Here is a 14,417-nt window from a genome sequence, read left to right on the forward strand (position 1 = left end):
AATGACTGCAAAAACAGATGGCTATCCCCACCATCGCATAGAGCCAACCCTCATTTCATAGACAAGGTACCGGAGTGCTTAAGGGGGGACGTGGCTTTGAAAATCAACTTCCTGATTTCTTCATGGATTTTGATGAAAATTGGCACAAATGTTTAGATTGTCTCCCTGATACTTCCATAAAAGTTTCAGAGTGATATCTTGAGAACATTTTATTGAGCAGAATTTTTCTCTTTTAAACTTTCTGGAGGGCCTGGAGAGCTTAAAAAACATGATGGAAGGCTCGTTGAGTATTGACTGCATAGCTCAATGCGTGCTGAAGGTCGTGACAGTCTTACTTTTTTTTTTTCGCAACACAAATTTTTTAGATAGTCATTTTTCAAGTTACCTTCACACCAAGCACACTTTTGGGGTGAACGAATAGCCACACCATAAATTTATAAAATGTCAAGATAAAAATGCGAGACTGTCTCGACCTGCACTGTAGTCCAAGGAACGTGACAAAAAAAACAGAATCAAAATAGGCTAAACGGTAACGAAGAAATCAGCTCCAGAAACTGAGCAGAAAGGCGAAAAAACAGTTTTGAGAAAACGGCTCTCAAAGTTGCACCTTCTCTTCAGTTCTCTAAAACGCACCAAAGTTGTAATCTTTGATGTGTTTTGTGACATGGGGCTTCTTGGACATGTGGCCTCTGGTCTGCTGAGCCTTCGTTCTGCCTTTTTCATGTTTGTATGGCATTCTTTACTGCTGCTCTACAAAGAGCATGGTGCCTGGGTTTCAAACCAAGTGAGGTGCAGAACTATGTGGGCATAAATATACAGTAGTTCTAGCATTGTATCTGCAGACTGCCTCATTGATAGCAGCCTATAGTGCAGTCAGTAAGGCATTGTTTTCTTTTGGTAGAATCGACCATGTTACTGAATGAAGGCTCTCAGCAGCCTTCTGAATCATCTTCCATTGACAATGGCTATGGAGGTTAGGAGAGCCACTGATAGATAGGCAGCAATGCAGCTGCTAGGTGCTTTCCAGCCTGTACTTTTTGTATCATGCCTCACTTCTACAGCCAGGTGTCTGTGCCAGCCCAAGTGGCCTAGTGAACAGAGCTCATGATGAGGTTCTCTTTATGAAGGGGTGGTATGATAGGTATTATTACTAGATATCGTGGCATTACAATAACAGAGTCGGCGCGCGATGTGCTAAGTCGCGGGTCGATCCGAGGTGCCGATGTGCGAAATGCCTGGTCGCGGGTCCTCGGAATAGACGCTCGACAAGCTTAGTCGCGCAGTCCGAGGTGCCGATGCGCGAAATGCCTGGTCGCGGGTCCAAACGCTCGGTAAGCTCAATCGCGCAGTCCGAGGTGCCGACGCACGAAATGCCTAGCCGCGGGTCCGAGGAATAGACGCTCGAGGTGTCGACACTACATGAGCGATGTGCCGACACGCGAAATGCCTAGCCGCGGGCTCGAGGAGTCGACGCTCGAGGTGCCGACGCGCGAAGTGCGTGCCTAGTCGCGGGTCCGAGTCGACACTCGATGAGCGATGTGCCGACGTGCGAAATGCCTAGCCGCGGGCTCGAGGAGTCGATCCTCGATTAGCTTAGTCGCACAGTCCGAGGTGCCGACGCGCGAAATGCCTAGCCGCGGCCTCGAGGAGTCGACGCTCGCGGTGCCGACGCGCGAAGTGCGTAGCCGCGGGTACGAGGAGTCGACACTTGTTGAGCGATGTGCCGACGCGCGAAATGCGTAGCCGCGGGCTCGAGAAGTCGACGCTCGATTTGCTTAGTCGCGCAGTCGGAGGCGCCAACGCACGAAATGCTTAGGCAAGGATCCGAGAAGTCCGCGCGCGATGTGCTTCATCGCCGAGTCGGAGACGCCTACGCGCGAGAGGCTTAGCCGCGTGTCCGAGCATTCCGTGCCCGAAGCTCGGTCGCGAAGTCCGCGTCACCGATGCTCGGAATGCTTAGCCGCGGGTCTAAGACGTCCACAAAAAGCGGGATCGGCCACACTACTGCTATGTCCACGTAGCGCCCGCTTTTACACTCGTCGAAATTACGGAAACTGTCCGGAGCTCGCGAGGACACCGCAACAAGCGGAGCAGACGACGCCATCACGGAGCGAGCACCGAACCAATGGCGAACCGCGCTGGAGTCACGTGGCGGGCGCGGCCAATCGGTGGCTCCGGCACGACCTTCAATCATTTGCTTTTTGTGTGCTTGTTTCTGTATGGAGGAAATAGCTGTGGCGGCAGATTTGAAGACGGAGAAATGCGCTTTCCAACGAGACCAAGATGGCGGCGCTCGGCTGCGCCGTTCCGAAGATATCGTGGCTTGAAAAACGCCGTTTTTTCGCGATTTCCGCGGAATTTTTCGGCACCTTGGCTGATACAAAAAATTTTTTCGAGCACTTCTACTTGGTTTTCAGTGATGATATTTCGGAATCATATAGAATAAGAGTTACAGAAACTGAAAATGTGATTTTCAAAAAATCGATTTTTTAGCCATTTTTCGCGATGCGAAAGCCGCGTCCCCCCTTAACTGTGCTTTGGGGGTTTGAATAATAAGCCGATCTCACCACACTCACACGTGCAGCAGCCCTGCCAGCACCATGACAGTACTAGCTCTTACTGCTTTCCCACTGAACATTGAGAAGAATGCCAAAGACAACACCATTGCGGTTTTTTCCAGTGAAGCTTAAGGACAAGTTGAGAGAGATGAGTCTCTTCAACTGCCACACCCTATTGCAGAAGGTAAATTCCTCGTTCTCCGGAGTGTGTTAAACCGATTAGACAGGAGACCGTTTTCAAAGAAAGATTCTTGGGCCATGGCCCCACACGTCGCAGGCTTACAAAGCGACGTGGGCATTGTTACAGTTCATGAAGTCGACTGGCCTCAGTGACCGATTGTGAAGTATTGGACAACTGAACGTGTTCATACTACGAGTACTTTCTTCCCTCTTTCTCCTTTCTTTTCATCCCTTTAAACCCCTTCCCCCGTGTAGGGTAGCAAACCGGACGTGCGTCTGATTAACCTCCCAGCCTTTCCTTTCTTTTTACTCCTCCTCCTCCTCCTCCTTGCTGGCGTAACCTATTTCTCCTCGCCCGTACCTCCTCGCCCGTGCTCCTCCTCCCTTTTCCTTCTCCTGTACCCTCCACTGCTGAGGCCCGGGTAGGCAGGGACACACGCGGATGGTAGAATAGGAGAGGTGGCCAAACGGCGCCGCTCCACCAATGCGCCGCGCGCATGACGCAACGGCTCTCGAGTTGCCGCCGCTTTGCGTAAGTTGGCAGCAGGGGTAATAGTCTGGGCTCATTTCACTGCTCCGCCGTACTTGAGAGTACGTATAGCCGGCGGGCGTCGCGAGCTTTCAAGCTGTATTTTTACGTCTCTCACTTTTGAGAAAGAGTTTGGCGTCGTAGTGAGGTACACCAGAGAAGTCTTCAGTAACACTAAATAGTTACCGTCGCATAAATGTAATTCTCGCGCGGATTTACGCTTGATTGTTTTATTTCTTTATTTCACTGGATACAGATTGGTTCTGAGAACTATACGGTAACTGATGCGTCATTGCCAAATGAACCACGCTTGAAACGAATATCTTTTGGATATGTTCACGATCATGTACATCTGTTTCTTCTTCCTCATTACAATATTATGCCTTTATTAGCATGTACGACTATGCAGAAACAGTATTTACTGTTTTCCCAAAACAAAAAAAAATATATATATATATCTTATTGTTACTAGTATTACTAATGAAAAATGTTAGGATCGAGAAATAGTCAGTTTCCAAGCCCGTTATTGAACGATTAAATCACTGGGAGGACCGGCTGATTTAAAAAGCAACGTTCATCGACGCTTTCTGCAACACAGTGATATTCATTGTAGAAGCTTCAGCGTGCGCAATCTGCCTGCAGTGGCATCCCAAGTGAAGTCCACTGCGCCGCATCTAAAGCAGTCACCGCTGCTTCACTTACTGCGTGTTTCACGCCGTTTCTGTTCGTTGTTGCTCAGAGTGGTTGGCCACAAGCACGAAGGTGCGGCGGCACCACTGTGTCTACACATAACGGCACCTACTCCCGTCGTTTGCACTCTCCAACATTTCGTAGGCGTGTGCACGTTCGCACTTGCCATCTGACGCTACTAGCGCAGGCGCCTGAAGGGAGCTGAACAATTGGTGACCGTGCAACAGTGAAATTTCGTTACAGCCAGGCGATCATAAATCGACTACATTCCATAAGCTCAAAGCAACCCACAATGACGTGAAAACCAAATATTTTTTTACGCTGTACACTCGCCGGTAAGAATTTTCACGCTTCCAGAAAAATACATGCGCGTCCCTTGCGATCGGCACTCTGTGTCAGTCTTGTCGAGGTTACCCGCGCTAATTAGAATTTTTAAGCTCCATAGAGCCTGGTACCCTTGTTTTTGAGGGCAAGGCCAGCAGACAGCCTCTAGAAGCTATTAAAAGCATAAATGTTTTAAAGCCACAAAATTTGCGATAATAACCGACCTTTTACAGCACAGCGAAAGCTTGCAATGCGAGTCTTTGAGCCCATAAAACCCCTGCCGCCACCTGGTGACCGCTGTAGAAACTCAAGAGGTGCCGCGACGCGCTTGCGGCGCTCGTTTGGCCACCTCTCCTATTCTACCACCGTGGCTTTGATACCCCAAGCCTCGGCAGTGGAGGGTACAGAAGAAGGAGAAAAGGGAGGAGGAAGAGTACGGGCGAGGAGGTACGGGCGAGGAGAAATAGGTTACGCCAGTGATAAATTTACCTTGCAGAATCCTTTTATTCTCATCTCCCTGCTGTTTGGTCTCGAGGGCTGAGAGAATTTGTCATGGCACAAACATAACACGTCCTTTACTATAGTTGCCCTTCAGTCCGATTAGAACTACTATTGTTATGCGAATAAAGGATTAAAACTGGAGACTATTTACAAAGTATATTTACAAAGGATAACTGCAGAGCTGGCCAGTTCATCCGACAGCTCAAGAGCCATAAGCATTTCGTCTTCTTCGTCGGGGCACCCACGGGCATCGTCCACAAGAAACACGCAATATGCATGTATCATTATCCCCGGCGGCAGATGCACAGTCCCGGTGTGTCTAAATTGGTGGTAACAGGAGAGTAATATGGTGGCTTGCGACATGCACAACGTCAGTGGAATTTGGGGCAGATGAGGCACTGGTACTAACTGGGGCAATTTCGTAAGTAATTGGAGTCACGGCACGCAGCAGTCGATATGGACCTGTGTACCGAGAGACGAGTTTTTCTGACAGGCCATGACGAGTCGGGGACCACAGGAGTACCAGAGATCCAGGCGAAAAGTGGACGTCTCTGTGTTGACGATCGTACAAATGCCGCTAGGTTCTCTTGAGAGGTCACGAGGCGAGCGCGGGCAATTAATTCTCGTGCTTGGGCTGCCCTGGTGATGGCATCAAGTGCATATTCACTGGTCTCTGCTGCGGCGGATGGAAGGGATGCATCCAGTGGCAATGTGGGTTCTCAGCCAAACAACAGAAAGAACGGGGAATAACCGGCAGTGTCGTGACGCAAAGAATTGTATGCAAAAGTGACATAGGGTAGGGCAATGTCCCAGTCAGTATGGTCGGACGAGACATACTTTGCAAGCATGTCTGTAAGGGTTCGATTCAGACGCTCCGTGAGACCAGTAGTCTGTAGATGGTAAGACGTGGTCAGCTTGTGCTTGGTTGAGCAGGACTGCAGGATGTCGGCGATTACTTTAGAAAGGAATGTCCGACCACGGTCAGCGAGCAGTTGGTGTGGAGCTCCATGCTGCAGAATCGCGTTGCGCAAAAGAAAATCAGCGACATCTGTGGCGCAGATTGTTGGAAGCGCTCTGGTGATGGCGTAGCGCGTGGTGTAATCTGTCGCCACAGCGAGCCACTTGTTGCCAGACGTTAAGTCCAAGCCAACATGAAAGAACGGCTCTGAAGGAATGTCGAGCGGTTGAAGGCACCCGGCAGGGAGCGTAGATGGTGCTTTTCGACACTGGCATTTCTCACACGCCGCAACATATTTCCGGACGGAGCGGGCAAGGCCTGGCAAAAAGAAGCGTCGGAAATCCGGTCGTAGGTGCAGGAGACACCGAGGTGACCGGCCGTCGGTAAGTCGTGAAGTTCTTGGAGAACAGCTGACTGGAGGTGCTTAGGAATGGCAAGGAGTAGGGCAGGACCATCGGGGCGTACGTTGTGGCAGTATAATACACCATCCCGGAAAACAAACAAGCGAAGGGACGAATCAGAAGGTGAATATTCCAAGCGATCAATGATGTCGCGCAAGGTGGCATCACGGCGTTGCTCGTCGGCGATGTGTAGCAGCTGAGAAACGGAGAAAACGCAAGCGTCGGCATCTGGCATGCTTTGTGGCAACGGTGGCGTATTGCAACTCGTGAAATTCATCTATTGAATCCAGACAGGACATGCATAATTAGCCTGGATTATCTGATGTTTTAGTCAATGGAGTGTTTAAGGTGAAAAAGTGAAATTAATGGTGTCAGCCGCGAGTTCGTAATGAGTGGTTAAAACACTTTAGGTTTAGAATGAAGAGAAATAGCACCCACCTCATTTTTGAGGTGCGAGATAAGCGCCCAGAGTGGCGTTGCTGAAGCCTCCAGCTCTGCCGAGAAGGCCGCATAGTACGTGTTGGGCTCAAATTCCACGTGCTGGGTCAGCTCTCGCTGGTTGACGTTCATGCCTGTTTCGCAAAGCGTGGAGGCAAAACAAAGCAAGGCAGGGCGGCGTGCCGTCAGCTACAGTCAAGATAACACACAACAGTTGGCCACAGTGCACTTGGTTCCAATTGTATCATGCACACAGGCAAGCAGGTATTAGTGACCTCCATGGGTCATGCTAGGGCACGGGCACCAACAATTACAAATCCTATCAGTTGTCCTTTCACCGACAGAACACCAAGTGCTGTAAGTGGGCTTTCAAGTAAGACAGCGCAACAACCAACCATCAGGCCCACAGTCCAAGAGGTTCTTTTTCAAAAATCAGAATAAATTATAGGGTTAAACATTCCAAAGCAATTTACAGGCTATGAGAGACTCTGTAGTAGGAAGCACCCGATCTAATTTCGACAACCTGAGGTTCTTTGATGTGCACACAAATCCAAGTAAGTGAGTGTTCTTGCATTCCGAAGCCATCAGAATGTGGCCACTGCAGCCATAAATTGAAGCCGCGACCTCGTGCTCCATAGCAGAAAGCTACAGCCACTGAGACACCACGGTGGATAAGGGATGCTGTTTACTGTTGTCAATAAAGCAGGCACCAAAAAAGCCAGAATTAGCTAGCAGCAACTACTAAACTTGGTGCAATGGATGTCCAGCTCTGGGACTACCGACTTCATCGTAGGACCTATCCTAATTCTTTAGTTTGCTTTCTGATGCTGCACGTTTGCCAGTGCTAGTCACAGTGCCAGTGATCTTTCACATTAGGCGAAAGTTCAAATCACACTTGCCAGTTCCTGAAAGGTGAACACGATGTCAACTCTCAGAAACCACATTGCTGCTTTCTGTCTCACACCAGTTGAGCTACATACTAGAGGTGTACGAATAGTGATTTTTGAGACCGGATCGAATATGAATCGAATGGTGCCATAAGCAAATCGAATCGAATACGAATCGAATGATGAACAGCCGTTATCACAATTAATATGAAATGATGTTCCCATCCCAGTACAGTAAAACCCGATGATACGATCACGTCTTGTACGAATTTCGGTGCGATACGAATTCGTAACATTCCCCGGCCGAAATACATTGCTCTTAATATGAAAAACATCGGCTGTTACGAATGCGTTACCATGCCACTGCAGATCATATGAACGCGTGAGCAACAGCGGTGGCGGCCGAGGCAGTGGAGCAACCAATACAGACAAGCCGGCACAGCGGGATCTGGGCGGGATCCATAGTCGCCAAGCAACCGGCTACGTCACGCAGCTGCACAATCTCTCATTGGTCCCCACGTCAAGCGGACCACACCACATCACAGCCTAGCTGATGCTTTGACCAGCAAGAAAGTAGACGAGGACCGTGGCAGCATCCATGACGGCCTAAACGCTCCCTGCACTCGACGTGCTGAGGCGTTCAGTGGCGTGCGAAAACATTCGTGAGATCGCGTGCGCGCACTTTTATGCCTTCTAGAAGGCGATCGTTGACAATTTGGGCAAAAAGAAAACGCACACGGATAGTAGAACCCCGTTGGTACGTTTTTCAAGGGGCCGAGAAAAGAAAAAGTCGCTGATTTGTAATTCACTGTCAAAACCAATGCCTCCTCTAAAATCAAAAGGATGGAGTACGGAAGCGTGGCAGCAGCGGCTGTCTCTCACTTCAACGAGAACTAAACAACGAAAGCACAGCACATACTAAGCTATCCGGCACTAGGCGCACTTTGCCAACATCGAAAATCGTATTGAAGATGAGGACCGCGCAGGCATCGCACTTTGCGCATGTCGCAGATCGCTTTCAAGTTACGGCCATGTGATACGGCGCCCACGCGGCCAGCCGCGCCGTATCAGCAACGTGTCAGTCACTTGTTGCAACGTGCCAGTCGCTTCATGCAACGTACAAGCTGGCTGCACCACTAAATTTACGTGACAGCCACATTCAAACGCAACGTAAGATGCAGGAACATTACAGAAATTGACTACGTATGAAGGGGAACTTAATACATGGAAGTCAACATAGGATTTAGATCGGGACCGCAAAAACGCGACATAGCAGCTGGGAAAACGCAGAAGCGAGGAACATATCAATGGGGTTCCACTATTAGGAATTTTTTATGCTAAAATAAAGTCATTTTTCCTTGATTTTGTGCATGTCTTGATGACACAAATTTTGGGTGATACAAATATTTCACGCGACACTGCGAGATTTGTATCACTGAGATTCTACTGTATTATGAAAGTTAGCAGAGAGCGAGAATATGATAAATGAAAGGCAGGGAGATTAACCAGGACTGAGCCCAGTTGGCTACCCTACACTAGGGGAAGGAAAAAGGGGAAGGGGGAAAGATTAGGAGAAGAAGAAAATGTCCACTGTGGATATCATTGACGTGCTAACAGTTTTCTGCTCTACATCATTGACAGTGAATCAGCCTGGATCCCAGACGGTCACTCAATCCGGTAGTTTTTAAATATCGCAGCAGCACTTTTGGGGTCTTTGAGGCTGCGATATGCGAGGCCATGGTCCCAAGATCTTGTTCAAGGTGAACGATTTTCTATCCAACTGATTTAGAGCTGTGCAGAGCTCATGTCTTTCGTATTCAAAAGATGGGCAGTAGCACAGTAGGTGTTCTATAGTCTCATCGACACCGCAGGCATTCCACACGGCGCTATCAGCCATTCCAATCAAACACAGTATATGGATTGGTGAACGCAATGCAGCGTAAGCGGCACAGCATTGTTTCCTCAGTTTGCGGAAGATCGGGTAACAGCCGCAGTTGCATAGATAGGTATGAAAGTTAGCTTCATTCAACGCTTCATAACGTACTATACAGGGTGTCCCAGCTATCACGCAGCACGATTTAAAAAAAGAGGAACGGAGTTACGCGAAGCAAACCTAGTGTGTATTGTTTACAGTACAGTGGAGTAGCCACCAGTAATTTTTTGTTACTGAGATTTAATTAATTAATTGTAATTAATTATCTGACTCAAGAAGTACTGTCCTAATTATCAAAGTGTCAATGTGAAAGTTGCAGAGCAACATGAAAAACTCCCAATACAGCTTTCTGTTGCTCAATACGTGCTACATAAATGAGTTTTTCCGAGTGTGAAAGAAGCCCGCGAATACACGCAGAATTGCCCCACGACTGGCCGCTCGAGGCACTTTGCATGTATTCGAGGGCTTCTTTCATGCTCGGAAAAACACTTTTATGTAGCACGTATTGAGCAACAGAAAGCGGTATCGGGAGTTTTTCATGTTGCTCTACAACTTTCTCATTGACACTTTGATAATTAGGACAGACTTCTCAAGTTACATACGAATTAATTACAATTAATTATTAAATCTCGGTAACGAAAAAAATACTGGCAGCTACTCCACTGTACCGGAAACACTACGCACTAGGTTTGCTTTGCGTAACGCCGTTCCTCTTATTTTAAATCGTGCTGCATGATAGCTGGGACACCCTGTATGACAGAAACATGAAAGTTAGCAAGGGTCTGTCATTACATAGTATGTTATGGTTTGAAGCGTCGCTTATTAAATGCACAAATGGAGCATTAGGAGCAAACAAGTAGTTTCTTCAGGTGCACAAGACTCTTCAAAGAGTGCGAATGATCACTGCACCACCTGTAAAGTATGGCTGCCTAAGTGGCGTAGCCTGTTCCACTGCGGAAGCTCTGTTTTATGTCTATACTATGCCCACGGGGGTGAAAATTTACCGTACGTTGGTTTTAACTTTTGTGATTATTTGGGTGGAGTTGATGTTCTGAAATATTAGAAAATTATTCAAAAAATATTCGCATTTACGAATAATGACTGTTCAATTAGATGACCGAATCGAATAGGACACTATTCGATTCGTTATTCGAAAGTTTCAAATATTCGCACACCCCTACTGCATACATATAGGAGCTACTGCACATACAATTTATAATAGCAAGCTGAGTTGCAGAAGAGCTTGCTTAACTTTGCTGCATGTAGCTTTGACTGTACAGTCGAACCCGGATATATCGAACTTGAAGGGGATCGCGAAATAGCTCGATATATCAATAATTCTATATATAAAATAAAACTTTTATACAAAAATGTTGAAGGGGATTTTACAGCTGTTCGTTATACATCAATCCGGGTTCGACTGTACTGCAGTGAAAGGCAAGACAAAGCGCAGCTCGAATGCCACTACATCCTAAAACTACACCTAGCTCATTAGGAACACAGCAGAGCATTTCGGAATAATTTAACTGTAATTATTTAGCATCCACAAACCTCTTCATGCTTCAGTCTTTCCGTATGCCTAGTTCCTTGGAATGTGGCTGCAGTGGCTTGGTGTAGATCACATTTCTAATGGTTCAATAATCATTCCTTTAAACTTGTTAAGAAGTAAGGCTAATGGAGGCCTAGCCAACATAAAGTGTGCAGACAGAATGTGTCGGATGTGAAACAGAGGTATAAATTGCATTTCCTCTACATTAACTCTGCGATACCACTGCAGCCTACAATTTTGCATCGGTCTTTCTCCTCTAACCATGCTATCAAAAGAGCACGATTCATGTTCCAAACTTCTTCCTCGTCCACTCTTCCTGCTCCAATCCAACAAATGACGCTCGTGGCCTATCATTTAGTGTTGCCCAAAGACATTTATCGAGAAACTCTGTACTCTAAACAGAAACTCAGCAACAGTTAAAAAAAAAATTTTTTTCGTTGGTTCGTGGCTTGTTGGCAACACTTGCCCACAAAGAGTTAAAAACAACTTGCCTTGAAACATGGAAAGCAGGGAGAACCACATGTCCAGGAGGCGGGTGTCAGCCAGGAACTCCATGGCAACCGGCCGGTGGGTGAGGATGTTGTTAAGGTCGCTCACCAGCGGCCAGTAGCAGTGGTCCTTGGCAATGCGGTGTCCGCAGTTGACGACGTAGTGGAAGTTGCGCTCGCCCTCTTGCAGGGTGCTGGGCTGCAGGATGAGGGACATCATGGCGCGCAGGCTGATCACCATGATGTGCAGCAGGTGTGCCCGGCGCGTCATGCGCAATGACAGCGCCTCGTTGGAGAACAGCTGCACGCTCACATGCACCACCCGGTTGGAAAGGGTCTCGGAGTCGGTTGACTGCGTCAGCATGTGGCTGATGCGGCTGTAGTGCTGCACGAAGGTCTGCGTAAACGCCTCCTGCAGGGCGGTTGTGAGGGAGGAGGAGGAAAAGAGATTCATTCAGGTGAGAAACGAGACTGGCTAGTAAAAGGCGTTGTAGTTGGCTGTCACTAGTATCCCCTTGAGGCACTGTATGCACAATTGTGCACGCAAAGATTGTGCATCGAAAGCAAAAGCAATGATGAAAAGAAATTCAGTGGCGATTTATAGGTAAGTTTGAGAGAAATATGCTAGCATTAAGTTGCACCTCTTTGAGGTACCGGATCCATGATTTAAACCCCGTTCATCACACTGCGAAGTGTTGCTCAGGAGCTCACTTGACACACGTCCGGCCTCTTCGAGGAGCGAAGTGCATCTGACGGTGGTCCACAGTAGACTACTACCAGTTGCGCTATACACCGGGTGTCCAAATTAAGCTTTACGAATTTTTAATATCACCTGTGTTAGCATAATGCTTATCGTTGAGCTCGGGTTACCTATTCAGAGAGGCGTGACATTAGTATCACGAGAAATCAAAACACATATTCAACTAATTACCAAAAAAAGACTAATTAACTTCTTAGTTAATTACTTTACGACACATGTTGCAATTACTAATTGTAGCCGGTGAGCTTGTCAGGCATATTCACTTGGAAAGAATTTCCAGAATGACACCAGTTTGGAGATAGCGCCATCAAACTCGCCGTAAAAATGAACTGTTGTTCCACTTACTTTTTTACCAAAATGCTGTTTTATACATTGAAGCACAAAAGTAACTGAAACGCCCCCATGTATTTCGTCCCACTCTTTGGCAAATATCTCGAAACTGGTGTCAACCTGGAAATTCATTTCAAGTGGATGCGTTTTGCAGACTCACCAGCTACAATTTGTAAATTGCAATATGTGTCGTAAAGTAATTAACTAAGAAGTTCATTAGTCAATTTTTGTTAACTGGTTGAATATGTGTTTCGATTTCTCGTGCTACTAATGTCCGCCTCTTCCAATAACCCAGCTGAACGATAAGAATTATGCTACCTGCCACAGGCAACTTTTTAAAATTCCGTAAAGCTTAATTTTGAACGCTTGGTATATATTATACACACACATACACATGCACGTTCTTCTAAGGTCTCCCATCACCTCTCTACCTCTACCATATGACCGGCTCCCCACACTTCACACACACATACACATTTTCCACTTTGACACTCTTAAAGCTAATTTTAATGAGAATAGTTAAAACGAGGCTGCACACATCTTGAAACATCTGATTGGACCTGCGCTGCAAGTTTGAATTACAATAATACGTAAACTGTTTTAGTAAAATGAGCTGGAAAGTAGACAGTTTAGGTGTTCGCTCTCAGTGTCACTATGTCAGTCACGTAATGAGTTCACTTATTTCGCCATTGTACTGCGACAGCAAATACACGGACACTCAAGGCACATTTGCACCGTCGGCACTGGCGTCGGCATTGTCGTGCTGTCCTGCTATCGACAATGCACGCGCAGTCCGCACGTGGAGGATTAGAAGGCCTCCCGCGATACAAAGAATGTTTGGCTTCGAAAGTGATGAAGCCAAGTGGATGCACCGTCACACTCTGCTCAATCGGCTCTGCAAGAGCCAGGGAAGCGTTGTCACTTCCACTGCTGGCATGAGCGCAGTGCGCACACACATTAGCATTCCTGCAGAGCAGCTGTGTGCATCACCGCGGTGAACATCAAGCTAAATTTATGTAATCCTTTCTTTGGAGCTGACCAACGACTTCGCTTCAGGCCTCGAGGTGCGGCACCTGCAATGCTGCTGGTATGCTCCTCATCCCCAGCCACTCTGAGACGTCATCAGCGCAACACTAAACATTGCTGTCACTTTCAATGCTTTTGCTTTCAGGCAAAACGACAATTTTTTTTCAAGATGGTTTACAATGGGCATATTCTTCAAGTGACTGGACAGGTGCTTTTCAACTATGCTGGACAAGAAATAGTTGATGTTCTCATATCTGAAGTTCGTGTAGAGAGTTCTCACATAGACTCCCCATTTTGTAAACTTTACAAAAATCGCTAAATTGGAGGTCGTCAATCCATACGGCAGCTGTATGCCTTTCGCAATTATGAAGATGCTTATGAAGATACAAAAAAGGCAGTGAAACAAATTTTTTAATGGACAGAATTAATTGGTGCCCGAAGGGGTTATAGAAACACCACAGGAACTAAAGATGAGATGGGAAAGCACAAACAGCACAGCGACAGGTTGGTGACTGTCCATTGGCAAAGTAGCAGTGGTGAAGAGTATTTTAGTGTATACTATTGCAAGAAACCGAAAATCTCGTGAATATGCTGAGTGCTTTCGGCTTTTATTTGCTCAAAATTCTATATCCTGTCGTCAGTTTCCATTTGACAACACAATATTTCCCTTTTCTTTACTGGCTATTTGTTTTCATGACAGATTGGCGGCCTTTTTCACACTACCTTGACAACATGAAGGGTCAACACATTTTTTTTTTTATAACTATCTACATAACACCCCAACCTATTTTGTTGGCAAACACATCTAATGATTATCGGTTGCATGTCTGTAGTACTCAACCACATCATTTATAAACAATCACAG

General features: G+C 46.9%; 1 protein-coding gene across 1 annotated transcript in view; it reads right to left on the reverse strand.

Annotated features, from left to right (window-relative positions):
- Window positions 1-6,537: 6,537 nt before the first annotated feature.
- Window positions 6,538-14,417, reverse strand: part of LOC119440389 (E3 ubiquitin-protein ligase Ubr3-like) — a 46,778-nt gene continuing 38,898 nt past the window's right edge. Inside the window, exons 7-8 of the mRNA XM_049662900.1 lie at window positions 11,440-11,848; window positions 6,538-6,713 (exon numbers count right to left, since the gene is read on the reverse strand). Of these exons, the coding sequence (XP_049518857.1) occupies window positions 6,538-6,713; window positions 11,440-11,848 (585 nt within the window). The remainder of the gene's footprint in view (window positions 6,714-11,439; window positions 11,849-14,417) is intronic.

The sequence above is a fragment of the Dermacentor silvarum genome, chromosome 2 (assembly GCF_013339745.2).
Source record: "Dermacentor silvarum isolate Dsil-2018 chromosome 2, BIME_Dsil_1.4, whole genome shotgun sequence".
In the NCBI taxonomy this organism is placed as follows: domain Eukaryota; kingdom Metazoa; phylum Arthropoda; class Arachnida; order Ixodida; family Ixodidae; genus Dermacentor; species Dermacentor silvarum.